The 20,584-nt window shown below is 39.4% G+C and overlaps 1 protein-coding gene across 1 annotated transcript in view; it reads right to left on the bottom strand.

Annotated features, from left to right (window-relative positions):
- Positions 1-947: 947 nt before the first annotated feature.
- The window catches only part of TMEM123 (transmembrane protein 123), a 69,726-nt gene continuing 50,089 nt past the window's right edge, over positions 948-20,584 (bottom strand). The window contains exons 2-4 of the mRNA XM_020996116.2: positions 15,503-15,823; positions 12,243-12,393; positions 948-3,479 (exon numbers count right to left, since the gene is read on the bottom strand). Coding sequence (XP_020851775.1) covers positions 3,455-3,479; positions 12,243-12,393; positions 15,503-15,823 — 497 coding nt within the window. The 3' untranslated portion in view covers positions 948-3,454. The remainder of the gene's footprint in view (positions 3,480-12,242; positions 12,394-15,502; positions 15,824-20,584) is intronic.

The raw sequence follows: 20,584 nt of genomic DNA on the forward strand, positions 1-20,584 counted from the left end.
GGAAAGTTGAGTAAAATTTGGTACCTTTACACATTTTCAAGGCAAGGCAATATTATACAGTGGATTTAAAGAATTGGCCTTAGGGTCAGGAAAACTTGTGTTCAAGCTTATCTCTGATACATATTGTGTGTGAACATGGGCAAGTCAGTCTTTTAATGACAAGCAATTCTAAATATTATAAATTACAGAATCACCAATAAACTGCTTTGGAAAAGGAAGTTTCCTACATCATTGAAATCACAAGTATGGATAAAAAATGTTTAATTCTCTTATTTCTGTCAGTACACTGTGCAGGGTGTTGGGTGAAACAAAAATAAAAAAATTACATCCTTGCCCTCAGTGAGCTTATATTTTAATGAGCAAAGGTAGGTGGCTTGTCTTCCTAATATGCAGCTGTAACAAATTTGGGCTGCTTACTCTTCACAGGCTCTGTAGAAGGGTGGGAATATAGTTTTTATTGGACAAAAAACTTAGAAGATAGCATCCTTTCATCTAGCTTGTCTGGATGAGCCACATTTAAGCCTCACTTAAGACCACCACTGTAATATCCAGCTGCAGAACACAAGAAGTGGTAACTTAAAAAAGCAACAACAAAACAAAACCGGACTCTGATTATTTACCAAATTACTGCTTAATTCCCCAGGGAATGATATTAGGTGTGTGGGTTTTTTTTTTTTAGCAGTGAAGATGCTCCATAAATGTTTGCTGAATGAAAGAAGTATTGTGTTTTGCTTCTTTCAAAAATTCAGTTTATGAAGGCATTTACAATTTTGAATTATGAGGTGATCTCTGCTGTCCCTCTTCTGCTCACTGAGAGAAAAACACAGATTTCATGTCAAAATACTTTATAGTGTCTGTTTAGCACCTGACAGCTGCCTCTTGTTTTTCAGGCTTTTTCTGTTGATTACCCTACTGCTTAAATTAAATAAATCAAAACACTGAAACCATTTGTTGATGAAGTGCAAATTTTCATTTTATTACTTATCTAAAAATAGACTTCAGCAATAACAACAATATACCCAAATGCTGGTTACTATAACAAAAGAAAAGGAAAAACAAAAAGAAAACAAAAATTTGCTTTAAAAATATTTCTAAAAAGACAAAATTAAAATTGTTTTAAGATGCTGCCAACTCTCAGTTACCTATATTTGACACACCTATGTGTTATCGATGGCCTGTTTTTAAAGCTTGAGCCAGTTTCTGCCCATCACCCACCTGTGCACCTGATCTGCCTTCATCTGTTATATCCAGTTAGCCAAATGCAAACCAATTTTAATAAATGCCTAAGTCAACATAATTAAGAAAATAAATACACAATCAAAAACCCAGAATGTAATCCAAAGTAAAATAAAAATTACTTCTCATTATCTGTATTAGTTCCCCTAATTTTTTTTTGTTGGGGGGGGGAGGGAAAGGTAATGGGAACAGATAATCAAGAGCTGACTTTTGGAAATAATGGTATTTTCATATTAACAAATTACATTGTCATGTAAAGAATAGGACAAAAGCAATATCTAAATTCTTTAGAAGCACAAGACAAAGTAGAACATTTCAAAGCAAATAATGATACTCAGAGTTTCAGGAGTTTGTCATCTTGAAAGTGCAACACAAGTCTTTTAGAAAAACTCAGGAGGCCTGCTCCACACAAGTTCCTGTAGACTTCAAACAACAGGCTCACAGGGTGGGCATGGAACAAACAGAATACAGCCCCATTCCTGCACCAGACCTGGGAAGAAGGCCTTCCTATTCTCTCATCTTATTTTCCAGAGGAAGAAACAAAAGCATTGAGTAGTTGAATGACCCATGCAGGGTCAGAGAAGTCAGCAGCACATAACTCAGACGTGCCTGTCTGGCCTATCTGTCCATCTCTTTCCTCAAAGTATGCAGATGTGTGCCATATAAAATCTTTCCTACTAAATGCAGTGTCAGACAGACTCTCACTGCACAGTCTAGTCTTTGGGATCAGTGGCTATGGTCCTACATTTATACATCCCTTAGCCACTGTGTACAATAAGAAGGCATAGTATTTTAATGTCATTTGATGCCTAGATTTGCTGGAAACAAGAACTGGTTAGAAAAATATTCCTTATGCTCCTGTTAATTCCAAGTGCATCTAAGGAAGTCTTCATTGCACCCTAGATACATGGATTTTATGGTGGCTTACTTTGGTTGCCTGATACCCCAATCTTGACTTGCCCTGAGATTCACATGCTGGGCTACACACTTGGTCAAACACAGAGAGTAACCCTGGATACTTAAATTACTCCTAATTATGCCCAACAATACTTTTATTAATATGAATGTCCCAGGAATGCACTGTGCTTTCATTAGTATAGTATCCCTACTATATACACTGTCCTAAAGAGGCCAAGAATCACAAAAAGAGCAAAGGTGTTTGTTTTAAATGAGGGTGGGAGAGACTTCCTTAGACGTTTCTGAATATAGCTGAAACAGAAGCAATTTCCAGTGGCAATCTATATTTTCACAGCATTGTTAAAAAAATCTACAGTGTGAGCTCTTTCCTTTCATGCCAGTCTGATTTGTTTGCTCCTAACAGCTAGTCTGTAATCACATCATGTAAAACATAATTCACTAAAACCATGGCAAGGAAAAGTAAAAATAAGATTGCCTATCAACTACCATTAAAAGCTCAAATGAAGTACTTAAAAAATAAAAATCCAAAGTCCCAGCTGGTACCTTAATGGAACACAGCTCAGGTAAAACTCTGAAGCAAAAATTCTGGATTACTCTTAAAAGTTTGGGGTTTCTTTGTGGAGGGAAGGCTTGGAGAGGGATTTTAATAAACTGCACTGAATTCTGTGTGTATTGTTAGCATGAAGAAATAAGGGCCACATTTTGAGACTGATTATAATTAGCACCCCCAATCTCTGCTAGCTGGTGTGGTAGTTTCTGCTTTATCTACATCATCGGCAAACTGGAAGGCTTCTGGTTTCTGGAGTATTCCAGCAGCTAGAAGTTATGTGCTCCCAAGGTAAGGGCACTTCCAAAGACAGAGTCATGATCAACCAAGGCAGCAGTGGTCCCTCCCCCACCCCATGTGGACAGATGCCCAGATGATATCCCTGTCTTTCCATGTGGATGCCTTCCAGTTGCTGACTCTATGGAGCCAATTCACAGCACCATGAATGGCTTTTACTGTGTCAAAACTCATTTGTTTGTAAGTGTATCTGTGGGAAGAGGATACATGCTTTGTGTAATTTGTGTGATCTTGAAATTGTCAAGCCTTTTCATTAAGAAACAAACGAACAGGGAAACAAATGCAACAACCCTTTTTTACCTTTAGTGACCATGAAGAAGTTTTACATTCACAGAATATAGTTTACTTGGTAGGTATGGTCTGTTTATATGCTTTTCAAAAGGGAGACATTTTCTGAAATTAATGATGAGGGCTGCATTGTCTTCTTCCTTTGCTTTGGTTCTTGGATGGTTTTCTTTAAATGATAGCATCATGTTCATCACTGTAACAACATGAAATACTAGAATTACTCTCAGTTTTGTAGTGGTACTAAAAATACTTGATTATTCACATTCATTAAGAAAGTTGCCTTGCAGGAGAGTTTAAATCCTGACAATCTGGATTCATTTCCATTGCTCTGCCTCATTTCTTACATAAAGATAAAGGTATACTTGACTATAAGAAACAGGAAGCTAAAAATCCTAGTCAGCATTCCCAAATTTTAGCTATTTTTTTTTTAATTCAAGGAACTATTAACTTCTCTATGGTACTTCTTGGATGCTTCTTCATGGGGTAGATGTGGTTCTGAGTTCTTAGAGGCTAGGAGAGTTCTTATCTCCTTAAGTGGTAGAGTTTATCAAGTATACGCCTGGTGCCAGACTGCACGCAACCTGAGGACCAGCCTCACTAAGTTGAGATTTATCACTGTGTAGACATCATATGGTGATTTTATTTTTGGTGAGTGCAACTCATGACAGATATCTACACTAAGGTACAGATAGGAAGAAATCTCCACTGTGGAGGGAGTACCCATATGGATGAAATCATGCATGCTTCAAGTATTAAGAAAAGCCTATGACTTCAAAATTGTAAAAACCTCTAATTCTTTGGCTTCTAGAGTACAGGAACTATATCTTTTTTTTTTTTTTGGCTAGGCAATGGGGTTAAGTGACTTGCCCAGGATCACACAGCTAGTAAGTGTTATGTGTCTGGGGTCACATTTGAACTTAGATCCTCCTGAATCCAGGGCCTGTGCTCTATCCACTGTGTCACCTAGCTGCCCTGAGGAACTATACCCTATTTAAAACAAATGTATTTACTTTAGTGCTTAGCAAATAGAGTTTACTATCAAATCAGATTACTAAATGACAGTAGTAATAATGGCAAACATACATACAGTGCTTCCTATGTGCCAGGCACTGTGCAAAGCACTTTACAATTATCTGATCCTCACAAGCACCCTGAGAGGTAGGTGCTATAATTATCCCCATTTTACAGATGAGGAAACTGAGGCAAGCAGAGGTTAAGTGACTTTCCCAGGGTTACACAGCTAATAGGTATCTAAGGCCAGGTCTTTCTGACTCCAAGCCCAGACCACTGCAACACCCAGCTGCAGATTACAACTAAACCCAATCACTACTAAATGAATTTACTTTAAAGCCAGAACATAATGGAAGAAATAAAATTCCTTTTTTTTCTGTACAGATTTTATTTCACTACATACTGACTATGAAAACCAAGCTTCCCTGGACAAGGGGTGTTCCTGCCAGCAAAGATCCACTGCTCTGAGGGAGATCACTGATCTCATGGCAATTCATAAGCAGATGGGCAATTAAGTGAGGAAAGACCAAGTCTGTCAAAGTTAAAATTACGCATGTTCCCCTGAAAACAATGGTTTCAAGAAGAAACGCAAAGCTGGAACAAAATTACTACACCAGTTGCTAGCTTTACAAATTCTGATCTCATAAAAGATGAGTGGCATTTAAATATGACAAATATAATCAAATCATGACTTTTAGTTTGCTGGTAGGATTTGGAAAGCGATAGATTACAAAAATTCTGAGCATATTTTAAAAAGATTCAATATTCAAAAGTATTTCTAGGCTGACTGGGTTTGAGTCACATCAGACATTTTCTTTATAATCAGTGGGCCGGCCAAACACACACACACACACAAAGAATGCATTTGTCCAAATTTGCATCTAATTTGATAAAACACCATTAAAAACTAGATTTTTTTTTAAACCATACGACAGTACCTCAGAAGATTATTAGCCTTTTGTGTTGTGGACTCTTTTGGTATTCTGAGGAAGCTTATGGACCCCTCCTCAGAATGTTTTTAAGTACATTAAGATAAAGCAGGATTACAGTGGAATATACAATTATACAGAAAATTAACAAAATCTTTTTTCTTAAAAAAAAGTTCATGGATCCTAGGTTAAGAACCTCTACTGTTGCAGAAGAATAAAGAACATGCCATGGCATTTCTCCATTAATTTTCTGAACATCTGTTTGTATCTGAGTGATTATTGATCTTGAAAACTCTTAATATTTCTATTTAAGAATTTTTAAATTACACATTTATTATTCTGATGAATTATGAATAACATTTATACAGAAACACATTTCTATATAAATATAAGCTATTTGGTAAGATTTAACACTTTAACATTTAAGTCTTTGTAGAATGATAACTGAAAGCATAAGACTATAAAATCCTTCCATTAACCCTTTTATAAATTTATGGAAGTAAAATATTGATAACACTGAGGCTGTCCTTAGTTCTGTTCATTAGTGGCAAGACATAATCTCTGGAGCAGTGGATGTGCCTTGCATTCATTGTAGTGGGGAAAGCGACGCTCCAGTGGCCCCTTGCCCTCTAGATTGACTCCTCTGCTGCCCAATCCTGTCTCTGCTGCTCTTTCCAGAATCTACTGTCTCTTGTCTATGCTCCACGCAGAGCAGCTGTTCCTTAGTGACTTCCTGGGGCCTTTCTCATCAATCACACTACCCTATCAGAACCTTGCCTGTGTTAGCTTGTTACCCGTAAGGTAGCAGTGGCACGTAGAGGGGATGGTTTAGCACTCTGGAATGAGGGTGAAGATAATGGATTTGATGGGGAGGTAAAAGCTATAGGTGCCTTGCTGACCCCAGACCTGACCACGTGGGAGAATAAGCAGCTTTGGTTTCCTTAAGCTCAAAAACTTTTTGAACTGAGACTATAAGTAAAAATCCAGAGATCTAGTTTCATTGTGTGGTATGACTAATGACCAAAAGACAGTAAAATGTCCAAACAGGAAAGAATAGGTAATCGATTAAACTTATATTCACAATTTATGCTTAAGTGTAAATATGTTCTATGTCCTTTGTTTAAAGAACAAATATTACCCTTGTTCAAATTAAAATCAATCTGAACTTGAAAATGCATGTGTAGTTATGGTCACCCAACCTTAGATAATAACAACAGAGGTTAACATTTATTTAGTGTTATAAAGCGTGCACTCTACATACTTAATTTTTTTTTAGTCACAGCAATTTTATGAAGGGAAGTACTGGGTGTCCCAAAAGTCTTAGTACAATTTTAAGCTTTAGTAACTTCAGAAGTATAATTCTCACACACTTACAAATATAACTTGACAGTTTAATGATTTAAGTTTACTCTATATTTATTTAATTTTGTGGATTTTGACTAATAAAATTTTCAATTTAATTTTAGCAAGATGAGAGACCTTGTCGTTATGCATTGTGTGTGTACCAGTTTCTGGATGGCACTTTTCTCAGACCAGGGCCTCGCCATTTCGGTCATCTAATCTGTTTCCATCAGACTTTTTCTTGGGTAGGAGTGGGGGAGGGGGGGTCACATCAAATCTGTTATATATGCATTAAAACTTCATTCTTCCAGGTGGCACAGTAGATAGAGCACCAGCCCTGCAATCAAGAGGACCTGAGTTCAAATCCTACCTCAAGACACTTACTAGCTTTGTGACCCTGGGCAATTCACTTAATCCCAATGGGGGGGAAAGGGGAGAGAAAGAACCAAAAAAACATTCTTCATATGAGCTTAAGGCTAGGAGTATTAATGAAATCCTTTCATTCACTGAGAAGCAGCTGATAAAAGTTTTTATAGGGTTCAGAAATTGACCAAAGCATGTATAGCACAAGATGGTGGTTATGTTGAATTGTAATAAATATGCCAATATTTCAAAATTTAACATTTCAATCTTTTCTGTTAACTTTGTGTAGGATTTATACTTCTGAAGTTATTAAAACTTAAACTGTACTAAGACGTTTGAGATTCCCTACATAAGAATCTCCATTTGACAGATGAGGAAATTGAGGCTCAGAGAGGTTTTTGTGACTTGCCCATACTCTTGCAGCTCTATTAAGTGTCAAGTGGGATTCAAACACAATTCTTACTGACTCCAAGTCAGTACTATTTACTGTACCGTCCTGCCTTTCAAGATAAACATAAAGAAGCTCCCAAAAATTCAGGGAAGAGCATCTAAATTGATCAAGGTAATAGATTAGCTCTGATATGGAGATACAATGCAATTCAACAAACTTTTATTAAGTGCCTACGACATACGTGGCAGTGTACCAAGGTCTTGGAGATACAAAGACAGCTATAGCATAGGCCCTGATCCCAAGGGCTTATAACACAACAGAGATCAAAAGAAACATGTATACACATAACAGAGAACATGACAGTGCCAAGAAGTGAGGTCTTAGCCAAGAACTATGACAAATTTGAGTAAAGTGAAATCACTTTCAGCTACGGAGAATGAGGCAAATTAAAGCTTCATGGAGCAGATACTTCTGTGAATTGGACCCTAAAGAAATAAGGGACTTTTAACAGTTGGAGATGGTTGTCCCATTCCAGATATGGGGAATCATGGGAGCAAAGACATAGGGCTTAGGAAAAGGCAAAAAAAGAAGAGAGGATGAGCAGTCTGTAACACTATTATCTAGGGAAATAATATAAAACTAAAAAATTGCAGTCAGATTGTAAAGACTTTTGACTACCAGAATTATAACAAAACACTTTAGGCTATGAAGAACCACTGAAGATTTTAAAATAGATGGTTGGTGAATAGAACAGGAAGGTGGTATGAAGGCCGAAATGGAGAAATGACAGACTGGACTATGGAAAACCCAATTAAGATGCATATATTATGACTGTTTAGTTAACAACAGTTAGGCAGTTATGAAAAAGTTTCAACAGGAGGGGAAAGAAGTGAATGGGTATGAGTATCCATTCAGATTTGTGTCTTCTGCCTTCCAGGCCAGGGCCTTACCTCTGATAAGGACAAGATATAATCGACAGATGAAGGTAGAGGAGAGGAAGGAATCATCATTCTGAAGTTATAAAATGGGTATCAAAATAGGATATCAAAAGAAAAACAGAACTTATGGGAAATTATGGGGGGAAGATGAAAAGCTTGGTTTTAGGCATATTGAACTTAATGTGTTAGCAGTATATCCTGGTAGAACTGGTCTACAAGCAGCAGAGGGTAGAAAAAGATCTGGCAATCACCTGAAAGATGTAATAAAATTGAAACCATGGGAGTAGTTGAGATCATCAAGGGTGAGGATGAAAAAGGTCAAGGACAGAAATTTGAGGAACACTGTCACTTTAGGGATTGGTGCAGGATACAGTGCCAGCAGAGGAAAGACAAGAGTGGTCAAGGCAGAAGAGCCTTGAGAGAAGACTGTTATCTTGGCAGTCAAAGGAGAATACTGAAGAGGGAATAATGCCAAGAGTGGCCAACTTTTCTTAAGGCAGCTAGGTGGTGCAGTGGAGACGCTGCCAGGCCTGAAGTCAAGAAGAATCCTCTTACTGAGTTCAAATCTGGCCTCAGGTACTTAGTAGCTGTGGGAGCGTGGGCAAACCACTTAAACACTGCTTGCCTCAGTTTCCTCATCTGTAAAATGAGCAGAAGAAGAAGGAGATGGCAAACCATTTCAGTATCTTTACCAAGAAACCCACCAAAAGGGGTCACAAAGAGTCTTAAACTAAATAACTCTTTCTTAAAATGCAGTAGTGAAGCAGAGAAAGAATAGAAAATAGCTTAGAAGTATAGCTGAACCAATATTTTACTAAAACTATAAAAGGAGACTAGTGTATTTGTAGAGGGAATGATTTATAATGTATGAACGAAATGGTGGGATGATTGCTAGAACAAAGTCCTGAAAAAAGATAGGAGATGATAAATAAGACTGAGGATATGGGTAGAAATAGCAAAACTGTTTTCCAAATTCAATTATGCCTTCAAGACAAGATGTTCCCCATGCCCAGAAAATACTTCCTCCTAACCTCCACTTCTTAGAATCCTAACTTCCTTCAAGACACAACTCAGCTACCACCTTTTATGTGAATCCTTTCCACATCCCACAAGTTATTAATATCTTCTTCCTACTTAAATGTCCAATATTTACTTATCCATGTAGATGCTGTATTTAACCCAAGTAAAATGTAAACTCTGGGTCATCCACAGAGCAGTCACTTAAAAATGTTTATTTCCACTGGATAAGATTGAAAAAAGATGAGGGATATGATGAAATTCTTGAGAACCCCTAAATGGTACACATAAGGTGAATACAGATTTTAGGGTCAAATTTAGAATACTAGAACAAGGAGTGCCTTAAACAAATTAATTTTTATGCAAATAAAAATAAGTTATTTATAACCATCATTTACTGTTAATGGCTCTAAGGGAAAAGGGAACATGGAGCAGTCAATGGAGATAATATGGAGAAAAAGTACTATGTTCTCCCCCAGGTCTGAATTTGGTGCCACCCTCAAATACAGAATACTGAGCTAGATAGATTACTAGATAGATAGATTCAATATGGACAAGCCTTCAAAAGGCTTTTACTTTGTTAAAGCCTTCTGCCTTGATCAGTGGTGTTAGCAAATGAAAGCATTTGCTGACCTTGGTTTCTCTGTATAAAATGCAAGACTTGTGAAATTCACATGTACTTGTAGAATGTTGACATTCTTTCAACCATTGATGGCCATGCTCGTAAGAAGACCTCTCTAAACAACTTTAGGAATGGTGGTATAAAGAACACTGTTCCTTTAAGACATTTTTATGATGAAAAAGATAGAAATTATTTTTGTAAAGAGAAAGATTCATATTGTTGAATGTTGTAAGACATTACCACTGTTAAAGATGAACACTTTGATATCTAAAAGGAACAGGAAATTTTTTTTTCTAGAAATAAAAATTGCTAATATGTATGTAAAGAAATACAGTTTTTGGATGGGATCTGAACAGTTTTAGAGAAAATAAACAGTTCTTGAAAGATGTATCCCTTTTGTGAATGATGTAGAATGATGTCTCACTTTAAGTTCAAACAATCTTAAAGAGATTTTTAAATTTATCAATAACGGGAAGAAATATTAATAGAAGGAAAAACAGTTTTAAGGACACCAAAGAGAATTTGGACCATTTTTAAGCTTTCTGGGCTGCAGAGCCTTAGGGTACCTCAGCTCATCTGCACAGGTATGTTTTATGACTACAGAGAATAAAACTTAGAAAAATGAGAAATCATATAATTAGATACTGAGGTGCTATTTTTTTTAAAGGACTACTGATTTGATGAGAAACTTAAGGAATTGTGATTTTTTGAGTGAAAGGTGAGTCACTGAGCATCAGGAATCTTTCACTTAAGCCACTGAATGCAGAGGAACTGTTTTTTAGGACCCAGAGAGATAAAAGAAGAAATTGACATAGGTTCTCTCTTTCTCTGAGAAGAACTGAAACCAGAGCAGGACAGGCTGGAAAAGCTGTTGGAACTGTGGCAGTCGGAAGCAATCAGCTGACAGAAAGCTTCAGCTGAGGGATTCTTGATCTGTGGAAATGAGATTTGACTTCACAGGCTAAGAGAGTGACAGCTACTGCCTTTCAGTACCATCTCAAAGGAGAGGTAAAGTCCTGGTTACTCTCTTCTGCTACCTCTGGCTGGAGAAGGAAAAGCAGAGAGGCACTTTGCAGCTGCTTTGATAATACGGGGCTGGCTGGGTTTGTTTGCCTGGTTTAAAGAGTCAACTTCTGATTTGACAACACAGCACTTGGGTGAGTGAATTATTGGCTAGACTGGTCTACAGAATCTAGAGATGATGGGTTTGATGAACTTTTCAGTTCTTTGGCTTAAAGAGAACTGGCATTCATATAAAGAGGTAACGCCTTTTAAAGGTCTTTTAAGGTTGATGGTAAATTGAGGGCTTGAAGAGTGGTGAGTATCAATAGTCAGACAATGAACAGAGAAGCAGCTTCTTATGGTTATGGCTTAGCAGACTGCCTGGCACATAGCAGGGGCTTAATAAATATTTAGTGACTGACTGATGCTTCTGAATGACTCCAACATAGCAAAACCTGCTGACCAGAGTTGTGAATTACTCTGAACACATAGGTTTTCCCACCTCATGTACTTCCTCTGCCAGAATCCTGTAAGTGTACACCCACTCTTCAACATAAAACACTCAGTATATTGGTGAGAGAATGTGATCCAAGTTTAGATATGTATACCGCAAAATGTTTTCATTATTATTTAAGCACTAACTTTAATGTTACTATTACTGTTATTATTTATCTTGCTTTTAAAGAAAGATCTTTTAATTTGTAGATACATTAACTATTTATTTAAATTTGTAGTTATGTTTAAGATCTAAAAGTGCCATTATCGTAACTGACTGTTTAACTTACCATGCACAGTGTGAATGAGTTACCTTGTGTATGACTGGCTGTGTAGACAAAATATGTAGACATTGTATGAGGGCTCAAGAGCTAAAGTACTAAGTAGGGAGAGTATTATTTACCTTCAGCAGATTTATCCATAGGTCCTTGACAGAGTTTGTGTATAACCACATGGTATTTGGACTATGCTGGGAACTCAGAATTGTTAACAGGAGGGCAGGCTGGAATGACTGAGCCAACCCAAAGAAAGAGTGGTGTGTCAACACATTCTGTGAGAAGGATGACATTTATATATTGTGTGACATTGGTGAGAGGCTTTTCACATCACATATCACTCACCTTACCATGACCCCTGTTATAATTGGGGGAGCCTTGTGTGGGATGTTGTCTATACCTCCACTGCTGTCTATACCACCACCTGTGGCATTACCAAAGTGTAAATTACAGATACAGTTTTGCTCATAGTTTTTCCTTTGTTTTGGACATTATTAGACAGATTTCAGCATTTAGCCATATAATACACATTTAAAAAAGAAGACACAATGTCCCAATATGTTCAAACTTACATGGTTCTATATCGAATGCCTCTTGAATAATACGTTTTGCATCCAATGTAGAGGATAGATAAAACTCCCAGAGTTAGTACGATGCCACCGACAAAGCTGCCGATATCAAATTTTGATCCTTTGTTCATCTGGGCATTGATGTTGGCTGTGACTAAGACAAAGGGGGAAAATGCGGGTTTTAGCATTTGGTTTTTCAACACTGTATTAACCAAAAATCCTTCTGAATTTTAGTGCCAGGAAATCTAGTCTCACTGTGTTGGGATAACAAAAGGGCTTCCTTGGTCATGTAGCTCATCTCTCGTTTCTTTTATCTTTATCTATACCCTTCCTTTAACCGAAATCTCTAAGAACTCTAATTTGAAACAGATCTCCAGTGCTATTTAGGTTCAGGTCCTGGTAATCTTGTATCTTGGGATCAATTCTTGAAAGTCTCATATTCTACTAAGAACCAGAAGGCAAATTATTTGGTTTTCTGTATAGTAATTTACATGTACAAAAAAATAATAATAGTGAACATTTACATAGTGCTTACTATATGCCAGGCACTGTGCTAAGTGTTTTACAACTATTATCTCATTTGATCCTCACAAGAATCCTGAGAAACAGGTGCTATTATGTATGCAAGGTGGATTTTGTTATTCTTTTATAGATAATAGTTCCCAGGATGCATGACCATAACAATCTATTAGTTCCCACGATTTCACATTGTAAACAATTTCTACTGCTACTGTGCAGTGAGATATAACAAATGAGATAATATGAACATTTGAGTTCAATTGTAAATAACCCACTGTATGTGTGCTATGCTACCTCATCATGATATTGCTAAAGTTAATGTAAACTTGTGAGGCTACTGCTGGCAATTTTGCCTTCTTTGTGTGCTCCCCTATAAATCAAGTGAGCACTGGTCACTAAGTGAGGATGTGGGGAAGGTGCTAGCTGAATGCTGTGCATGCCTTGACCTGCCCCCATCAAGGCTTAGGAGAAATGTGACAGTGTACCATTGTGCTTGCCTCAACCAGCTCCCATTGAGGCTTAGGGGGAATACACAAGCTGGAATGCTGTGCTGCTTCAAGTGGCCCCCACTGAAACTTGGGGGACACGTAGGAGTTGTGCTTCTACTTTGTATATTCTTGCCAGCCCCAGGAAGAAGAGTAATTAGGAGATGCTGTAGTTGGTGCTTCCATTATCAGCAACCCCATTGAGAAGAATAGAAGAATAAATTATTTAACCTCTCACTATGTTTCCATTACTGTCCTCCTGGCTGCCCCAATCAGGAGTGAACCTGCTAGAGGCCACAGGCCAAAACCTCCAGTGCTTCCTGCCTTACAACTGGCGTAGGCGGTAGCTCCTGTGTTACATATTATTACCCCCACTTTATAGATGAGGAAACTGAGGCAACCAGGTTAAGTGACTTGCCTAGGGTTACATAGCTATTAAATGTACCAGTCTGGATTTGAATTCAGGTCTTCCTCGCCCCAGGCCAGGAGCTCTATCCACTGAGCCACTCACCTAGCTGCCTGAAGAATACATGTACCTATTTCAACTCAAGACCAAACATATTTCAATTGCTCTACGCTGAAAAGGAAACACTTTAGAACCAGATCAAACTAAGGGTCTCAGGATTTGGAGCTGGACAAGCCTTTGGGGATCACCTAGTCCAGAAGCGTCACACAAAAGGGCCATATTACTAAAGAGTGCATCTGAATCAGATTAAAATGGAATTGAGAAATATTTAACAAAATTAAAATAAATAAATAAAAATTAAAAAAAAAAGACCCCATAGATAATGTTAATCTGGGGTTCGTCGAAGTCAATATGTTACCCTCAGGGAGCCTTACTAAGTTTTAGCGGCCTCCATTTCAATTTGAGTTTAACATTCCTGCTCTAGTCTGAGCACTTCGTTTTACAGAGGAGGAAACAGAGGCCTATTAGGGGTTCAATGACTTGACAGAGGTCATGCTGGTAGTGAGCAGCAGGGTTAGAATTTGAACTTGCATTCTTTGACTCTAAATCCAAAGTTCTTTCACAACAGCAGCTGCTGCTTGCTGAATACAGGCCCCTAAATTCTACTGCTGTAAATATTTCCTTACAAATTGCTTTTCTGTGTGTAATTTGGAAACTATTCTGATTTTGGCACTCGACAGCAATTGTAACAATAAAGTTAACTTAACAGAATTTCCGAACATGCTTTAAAATTTTCAAAGGTATTTTTTTTTAATTTAAAAACAACTTCATGATGGAGGCTGTGCATGTATTATCATCCACCACCCCTTATATAGATGAGAAACAGACTATTAAGTAAGGTAACATTTTTCCAAAACCAATCCATCCAGTAAGATCCACAGCACAAATGAGAATATCACAGATTCCAGGCTGGTAGGGTCCCAAGACTATCAAATCCAAATTCTTCATCTTAAAAATGAGTAAACTGTGGCCCAGACAGGTTATGTCACTTGCATAGGGTCAGTCATACAGCAGCAGGAGAGTCAAGATTCAGACCCAGGTACCCTAGACTCCAAGTCAAATGCAGTTTCCATGATCCCATACAACCTCAAATAAGAGCAGGAGCTTATGGTAACTTAGGAATATTTGGTATATGTGATTCTGATACAGATGTCCACAGCAGAAGCAAACCAAAACGGGCAAGACTAGAATTTGGCTTTTGTTTTGTTTTTGGAGACCAGATTTCCCTACTTTGCCCATAGGGCAGCTAGGTGGTAAAGTGGATATAATGCCAGGCCTGGAGTCACAAATACTCATCTCCCTGAGTTCAAATTTGGCCTCAGATACTTGCTAGCTGTGTGACCCTGGGCAAGTCACTTAACCTTGTTTGCCTCAGTTTCCTCATTTGTAAAATGAACTGGAGGGAAGAAAAAAAAAAAAGGCAAACTACTCCAGCATCTTTGCCAAGAAAACTTCTGATAATGGGGCCCCGCAGAGTAGGAAGGAAATGACTGAAAATGACAAAAAACAAAAACTTTGCTCAAAGTGGGATGTGCAGTGGCCACTCAGGACTCGATCCCACTACTGATGGGCATGGACGCTTTACCTCACTTTGTTTTTCCAATCTGGGCCCTCCATGTCCCCTTAGACAGCTTTTAGCCCTACTGCAGTTCAGAACTCATGAGCTCAAGCAACCTAGCAGCCTCGGCCTCCCCAGTGGCAGGGACTAACAGGCCTGTGCCCCTCTGCCTTGGCAAGGCTTGAGTTTGTAAAGAAATCTCAAGACAGGAAACGCTGGCTAGTCAGGGTCATACCTGTGGCCAGGGCGGCAGTGGTTGTCACCGTACTGTTGCTGGCCGTGGCAGCTGACGACTTCGAGGCACTGTGCGCCGTTGTGCTTGGAGGCACACTTCTTGTGGTAACCAGAGGTCTCACGGTGCTGTTGGCTGCCAGTGCTGGGAGTCTGGTTGTTACCTGAGGGGCTTCTGTAGTTTTGTTGGAAGAGGCTGATGTGTTCGTGGAAGGTGGAGATGTCACTGGCTTGGTGGTGGCACATGTCAGGTTTGATTGCATTACTGTGCCATTGGCTGTAACTCTCAGCATTTCATCTCTGGTCTGGTTGGTCTGTGTTGTATCTGTGATTTTCATTAAGAGAAAACAAAAAAGTCATTAATTTTGGAAATAGGCTGGGGAGGGAATAGGGAAAATGAGAGCCCATTTTATTTGAAAATTCTATCATTTTCCTATTAAATTATAGTTATAATTGGCATGATTGAGAAAGGGGCATTCAATAACATGGAATACACTGGACAATTAAGTCAGAAAGCCTAGGGTCTAGTCCTGGCTCCTAACTTTGGATCAGTCACAACCTCTCTGGACCTCACTATCCTCATCTGTAAAATGACAATGATATTCATACCATACTTCTCTCAGAATTACAAAAATCAAACCAGAACATGCACCTGAAAGCACTTTTGGAAACAACAAAGCAATGTATGTATACACAGCTAGTAAGTGTCAAGTGTTTGGTCTGAGGCCGGATTTGAACTCAGGTATTCTTGACTTCAGGGCCGGTGCTCTATCTACTGCACCACCTAGCTGCCCCAAATGTACGTATATCTTGTAATCATTATTCTTCACTGTTCACTGAAAACAAGTTAAGGAGGGAATAAGCAAACCGAAGCCGATTTGGATTTAGATTGGCTCTCAGAAAGAACTTCCTATATCTAAAGAGGTAGCTAGGTGGCGCAGGGGATAAGAGTGCTAGGCCTGAAGCCAGGAAGCCTTGAGTTCAAATCCAGCCTCACATGCTTACTGGCTGTGTGACCCTGGGCAAGTCACTTGTTTGCCCCATCTATGAAAAGGGGATAATGATAGCTCCTACCTCCCAGGGCTGTTCAAATGAAATAATAAAGGGCTTAGGCCAGTGTCTGTCACACACTAAGTGTTGTATAAATGTTAGCTCCTATTACTGACTGTACCATTACTCACTAATGTCTTCTCCTTTGAGGTTCACTCAATTCACAGTGCTCATTCAATCAAAATTCTGGTGGCTTTTGTCTACAGACTTCCAGTCCACTTCTCTTTCTTCCTCAAGGACTTTGGTAACTGGTTCACATTCTTCTCTACCCCTACCCTACCCCTTACTTGGGGGCTCTCTAATTCAGCCACCCTGATTTTTTTCCCCGGGCTATCATCCTCCCATACCAGAGACACTCTTCTCCCTTCCCCATCTTGACACCTTGGTGAACCAGTTCAGCTCTCTACTCTAGTCCCTCGCCCCAATGTTGTCCTGCCAAGCCTCTGCCTTGGATCACTCCCACCATCCATTGCCTTTTTTCTTATTTATATGCTACTAAACAAAACTGGAAAAAATTGTGGAACCATGATGACTGGAGATTGACTAAAAATTTATGTTATTCAGCCTCAACTGGGACCTCACTGTGGAAAGGCAATCCTTTCACACTTCTAACTGATTCACTATCCTACGCACCACAACAACTTTTCCAAACAATTTTCTCTCTCTTCAAGCCTCCCGTCACATTCTTACCCCATCTCAGCTGAGAGCTCTTTTTTCTTCCCTGGTCTTTGTGTCCTAAGACTTGGGTGACCTCCTCAGTGAGTTTGGTGCCTGGCTCATAGCTAGGAGGCCTAGGGGGTAGAGTACTGGGCCCAGAGTCAGGAAAATCTGAGTTAAAATCCAGCCTCAGACACTTGCTGGCTGTTGTGTCCCTAGACAATCACTTAACCTGTCTGGCTCAGTTTCCTCAACTATAAAATGAGGATTGATGTTAGGATCAGATGAGATCACCTTTGTCGAGTGCTGAGTTGAATAAATGCTTGTTTCCTTCCTTCCTCCACCATCTCTCACATGTAAAGGTGGTCCTTCTCCTGGCCAAGACAAACCTCTGCAGGCATGTGAGGCATGGGATCTCGTTCCGCCCTGTCTTCTTCAGCAGATTACCCCTTCTGTCACACCCCCTACTCACCCACTAATCTTCAATCTCTCCCTGCTTACTGGCGGCTTCCCTGCTGCCTACAAATAAATCCATGTCTCCCTCATCCTCAAAAAACCTTCACTTGATCTATCCATCCCTACTAGCTATCATCCTAGATCTCGCCTCCCTTTGGGGGCTAAACTCCTTGAGGCAGCCGTCTATAATCAGTGTCTTCACTTTCTTAAATCTCTGTAGTCTGGCTCCCATACACATCATTCAACTGAAACTATTCTCTCCAAAGTTACCAATGATCTTTTGATGGTCATGTTCAAAGGCCTTTTTTTAAAAAAATTTTTCATATTAGTCATATTGTAAAGAAGAATTAGAACCAATGGAGAAACCATGCGAAAGAAAACAAGCAAACAAACAAACAAAAGAGCAAATAATATGCTTCAATTTGCATTCAGACTCCATAGTTCTTTTTCTGGATGTGGACAACATTTTCCATTATGAGTCCTTTGGAGCTTTCTTGGATCCTTGCATTGCTGAGAAGGGCTAAGTCTATCAAAGTTAGTCATCGCACATTGTGGCTGTTACTGTGTACAATGTTCTCCTGGTTCTGCTCACTTCACTCAGCATCAGACCCTACGAGTCTTTCCAGGTTTTTCTGAAGTCCGCCTACTCATCATTTCTTATAGCAGAATAGTATTCCATTACATTCATATGCTACAACCTGTTCAGCCATTCCCCAATTTCCAATTCTTTGCTACCATGAAAAAAGCTGCTATCAATATTTTTGTACATGTGGGTCCTTTTTCCATTTGTATGCTCTCTTTGGGACACAAACCTAGACGTGGTCTAAGAGTATGTGCAGTTTTATAGCCCTTTGTGCATAGTTCCAAATTGCTGTCTAGAATGGTTGGATCAGTTCACAACTCCACCAACAATGCGTAAGCGTCCCAATTTTCCCACATCTTCCCTAGCATTTATCATTTTCCTGTTTTGTCATATTAGCCAATCTGCTAGGTGTGATGTGGTACCTCAGAGTGGTTTTGATTTGCATTCCTCTAATCAAGTGATTTAGGGCATTTTTTCATATAACTATAGATAGCTTTAATTTCTTCATCTGAAAACTGCCTGTTTATATCCTTTGACCATTTATCAATTGGGGAATGACTTGTATTCTTACAAATTTGACTCAGTTCTCTATATATTTTAGAAATGAGGCTTCAAAGGCCTTTTCTTGATCTTCATCCCTCTTGACCTCTCTGCAGGGTTGGATATTTTAAATAACCCTCTTCTCCTTGATATTCTTTTCTCTCCAGTTTTCCACAACAGAACTCTTATTTTACTCCTTCTACCCATTTCTCAGTCTCCTTTGATGGATCCTCATCCATGTCATGCCTGCTATTCCCCTAGCCTCCATCCTGGGCCCTTTTCTATTCTCCTTCTTTACTATTCCACTTGGTGATCTCATCAGTTCCCATGGATCCAGCCAACATCTCTATGCTAATGATTCTCAATTTTATTTGTCCAATCCCAACTTCTCTATTGATCTGTCTTGCATTTCCAACTTCTAAATGTGTATCTTAAATTGGATGTCCCACAGACATTTTAAACTCAACATGTCCAAAACGGAACTCATTATCTTTCCCCCAAACCCTCCTCTTTTCCTAACTTCTTTATTATTGTTCAGGGCACCACAATACTTGCTTACCCATTCTCTTTCATCTTGTCCCCTCCAATCATTTGCCATGTCCAGTCTGCCTTCAAAACATCTCTCATGTATGGTCCCTTCTTTCTTTTGACACTGCTACCACTCTAGTACAGGTCCTCAAGAACTCAAACCTGGACTACTGAAATAGCTTTCCGACTGGTCTTCATCTAAAGTCTCTCTTCACTCCAGGCCATCCTCCACTTAGCTGTCAAATTAATATTCTCAAGGCACAAATCTCACCATGTCAACCCCCATCCCTAGCACTCCCCCTTAATGAATTCCAATGGCTCCCTAATTACTTCCAGGATTAAATATGAAATCCTTGGTTTGGCTTTCACAGCCCTTCATAACAACCACAGCTTCTTCTTACCTTTCCAATTTTACACTTTACCCTCCTCTTCCTCTGTGACCTAGTGACTCTGGCCTCCTTGCTGTGCCTTGCACAAGGCACCCCATATCCTCCCATGCCTGGAATGTTCTGCCTTCTCATCTCTACCATTTGGCTTCCTTCAAGTCTCAGGTAAAATCCCACTTTCTGCAAGAGACCTTTCCTACTTCCCCTTAATGCCAGGTCATTCATTCCCTCTGCTATTATCTCCGGTTCATCCTGCTTATATCTTGTCTGTATTTGGCTGTCTGCACACTGTCACCCATATTTCACTGAGAGCTCCTTGGGAATAGGGACTATGTGCCTGGCACACAGTACATACATAATAAATCTTGTTGACTTGAGTGTTGTTGAGGGCTGTTAAGGGGTTCCCCTGAACTCGTCTTTTTGAGTTGCCATATTTTCCAGAAACACTGGACCCCGAGCACGCAAGAGGCCCCGAGTGTGTCAAGGACAAAGCTCTTCCTGAGCTGACACACTTTGTTGTTGCACCCCAAGCTGGACTCTCTGTGTTTCCTTGGCAGGCAAGACAGGTGCCAAGCAGTCTGCGATAATGCTCATGCAGCTGAGGTCCTCTGCAGAGAAGGAGACCCTCCCATCTTCATAGTCTACAGGTTCCAAAGGGAAAAGAATGTGGCTTTTGCCATCACCTTGTTCCTTCCCTTCAGTATGGGTTACTGTACCTTTCCCCTCCCATGCCATGCCCCTTCCTGTTTTCTCCTCCTCCTTTTGTTATGTCCTAACTATGCAAACTTCTGTAAGGATTATGAACCCTTTGTGTTCCACGTGCATGTTCATTTCTCTTTTAACAAACCTTGTTTTCACATAAGTCTCATGACATTGTGATTGCCTA

This window comes from Phascolarctos cinereus, unplaced genomic scaffold (assembly GCF_003287225.1).
Source record: "Phascolarctos cinereus isolate Bilbo 61053 unplaced genomic scaffold, phaCin_HiC Scaffold_726;HRSCAF=1367, whole genome shotgun sequence".
Classification (NCBI taxonomy): domain Eukaryota; kingdom Metazoa; phylum Chordata; class Mammalia; order Diprotodontia; family Phascolarctidae; genus Phascolarctos; species Phascolarctos cinereus.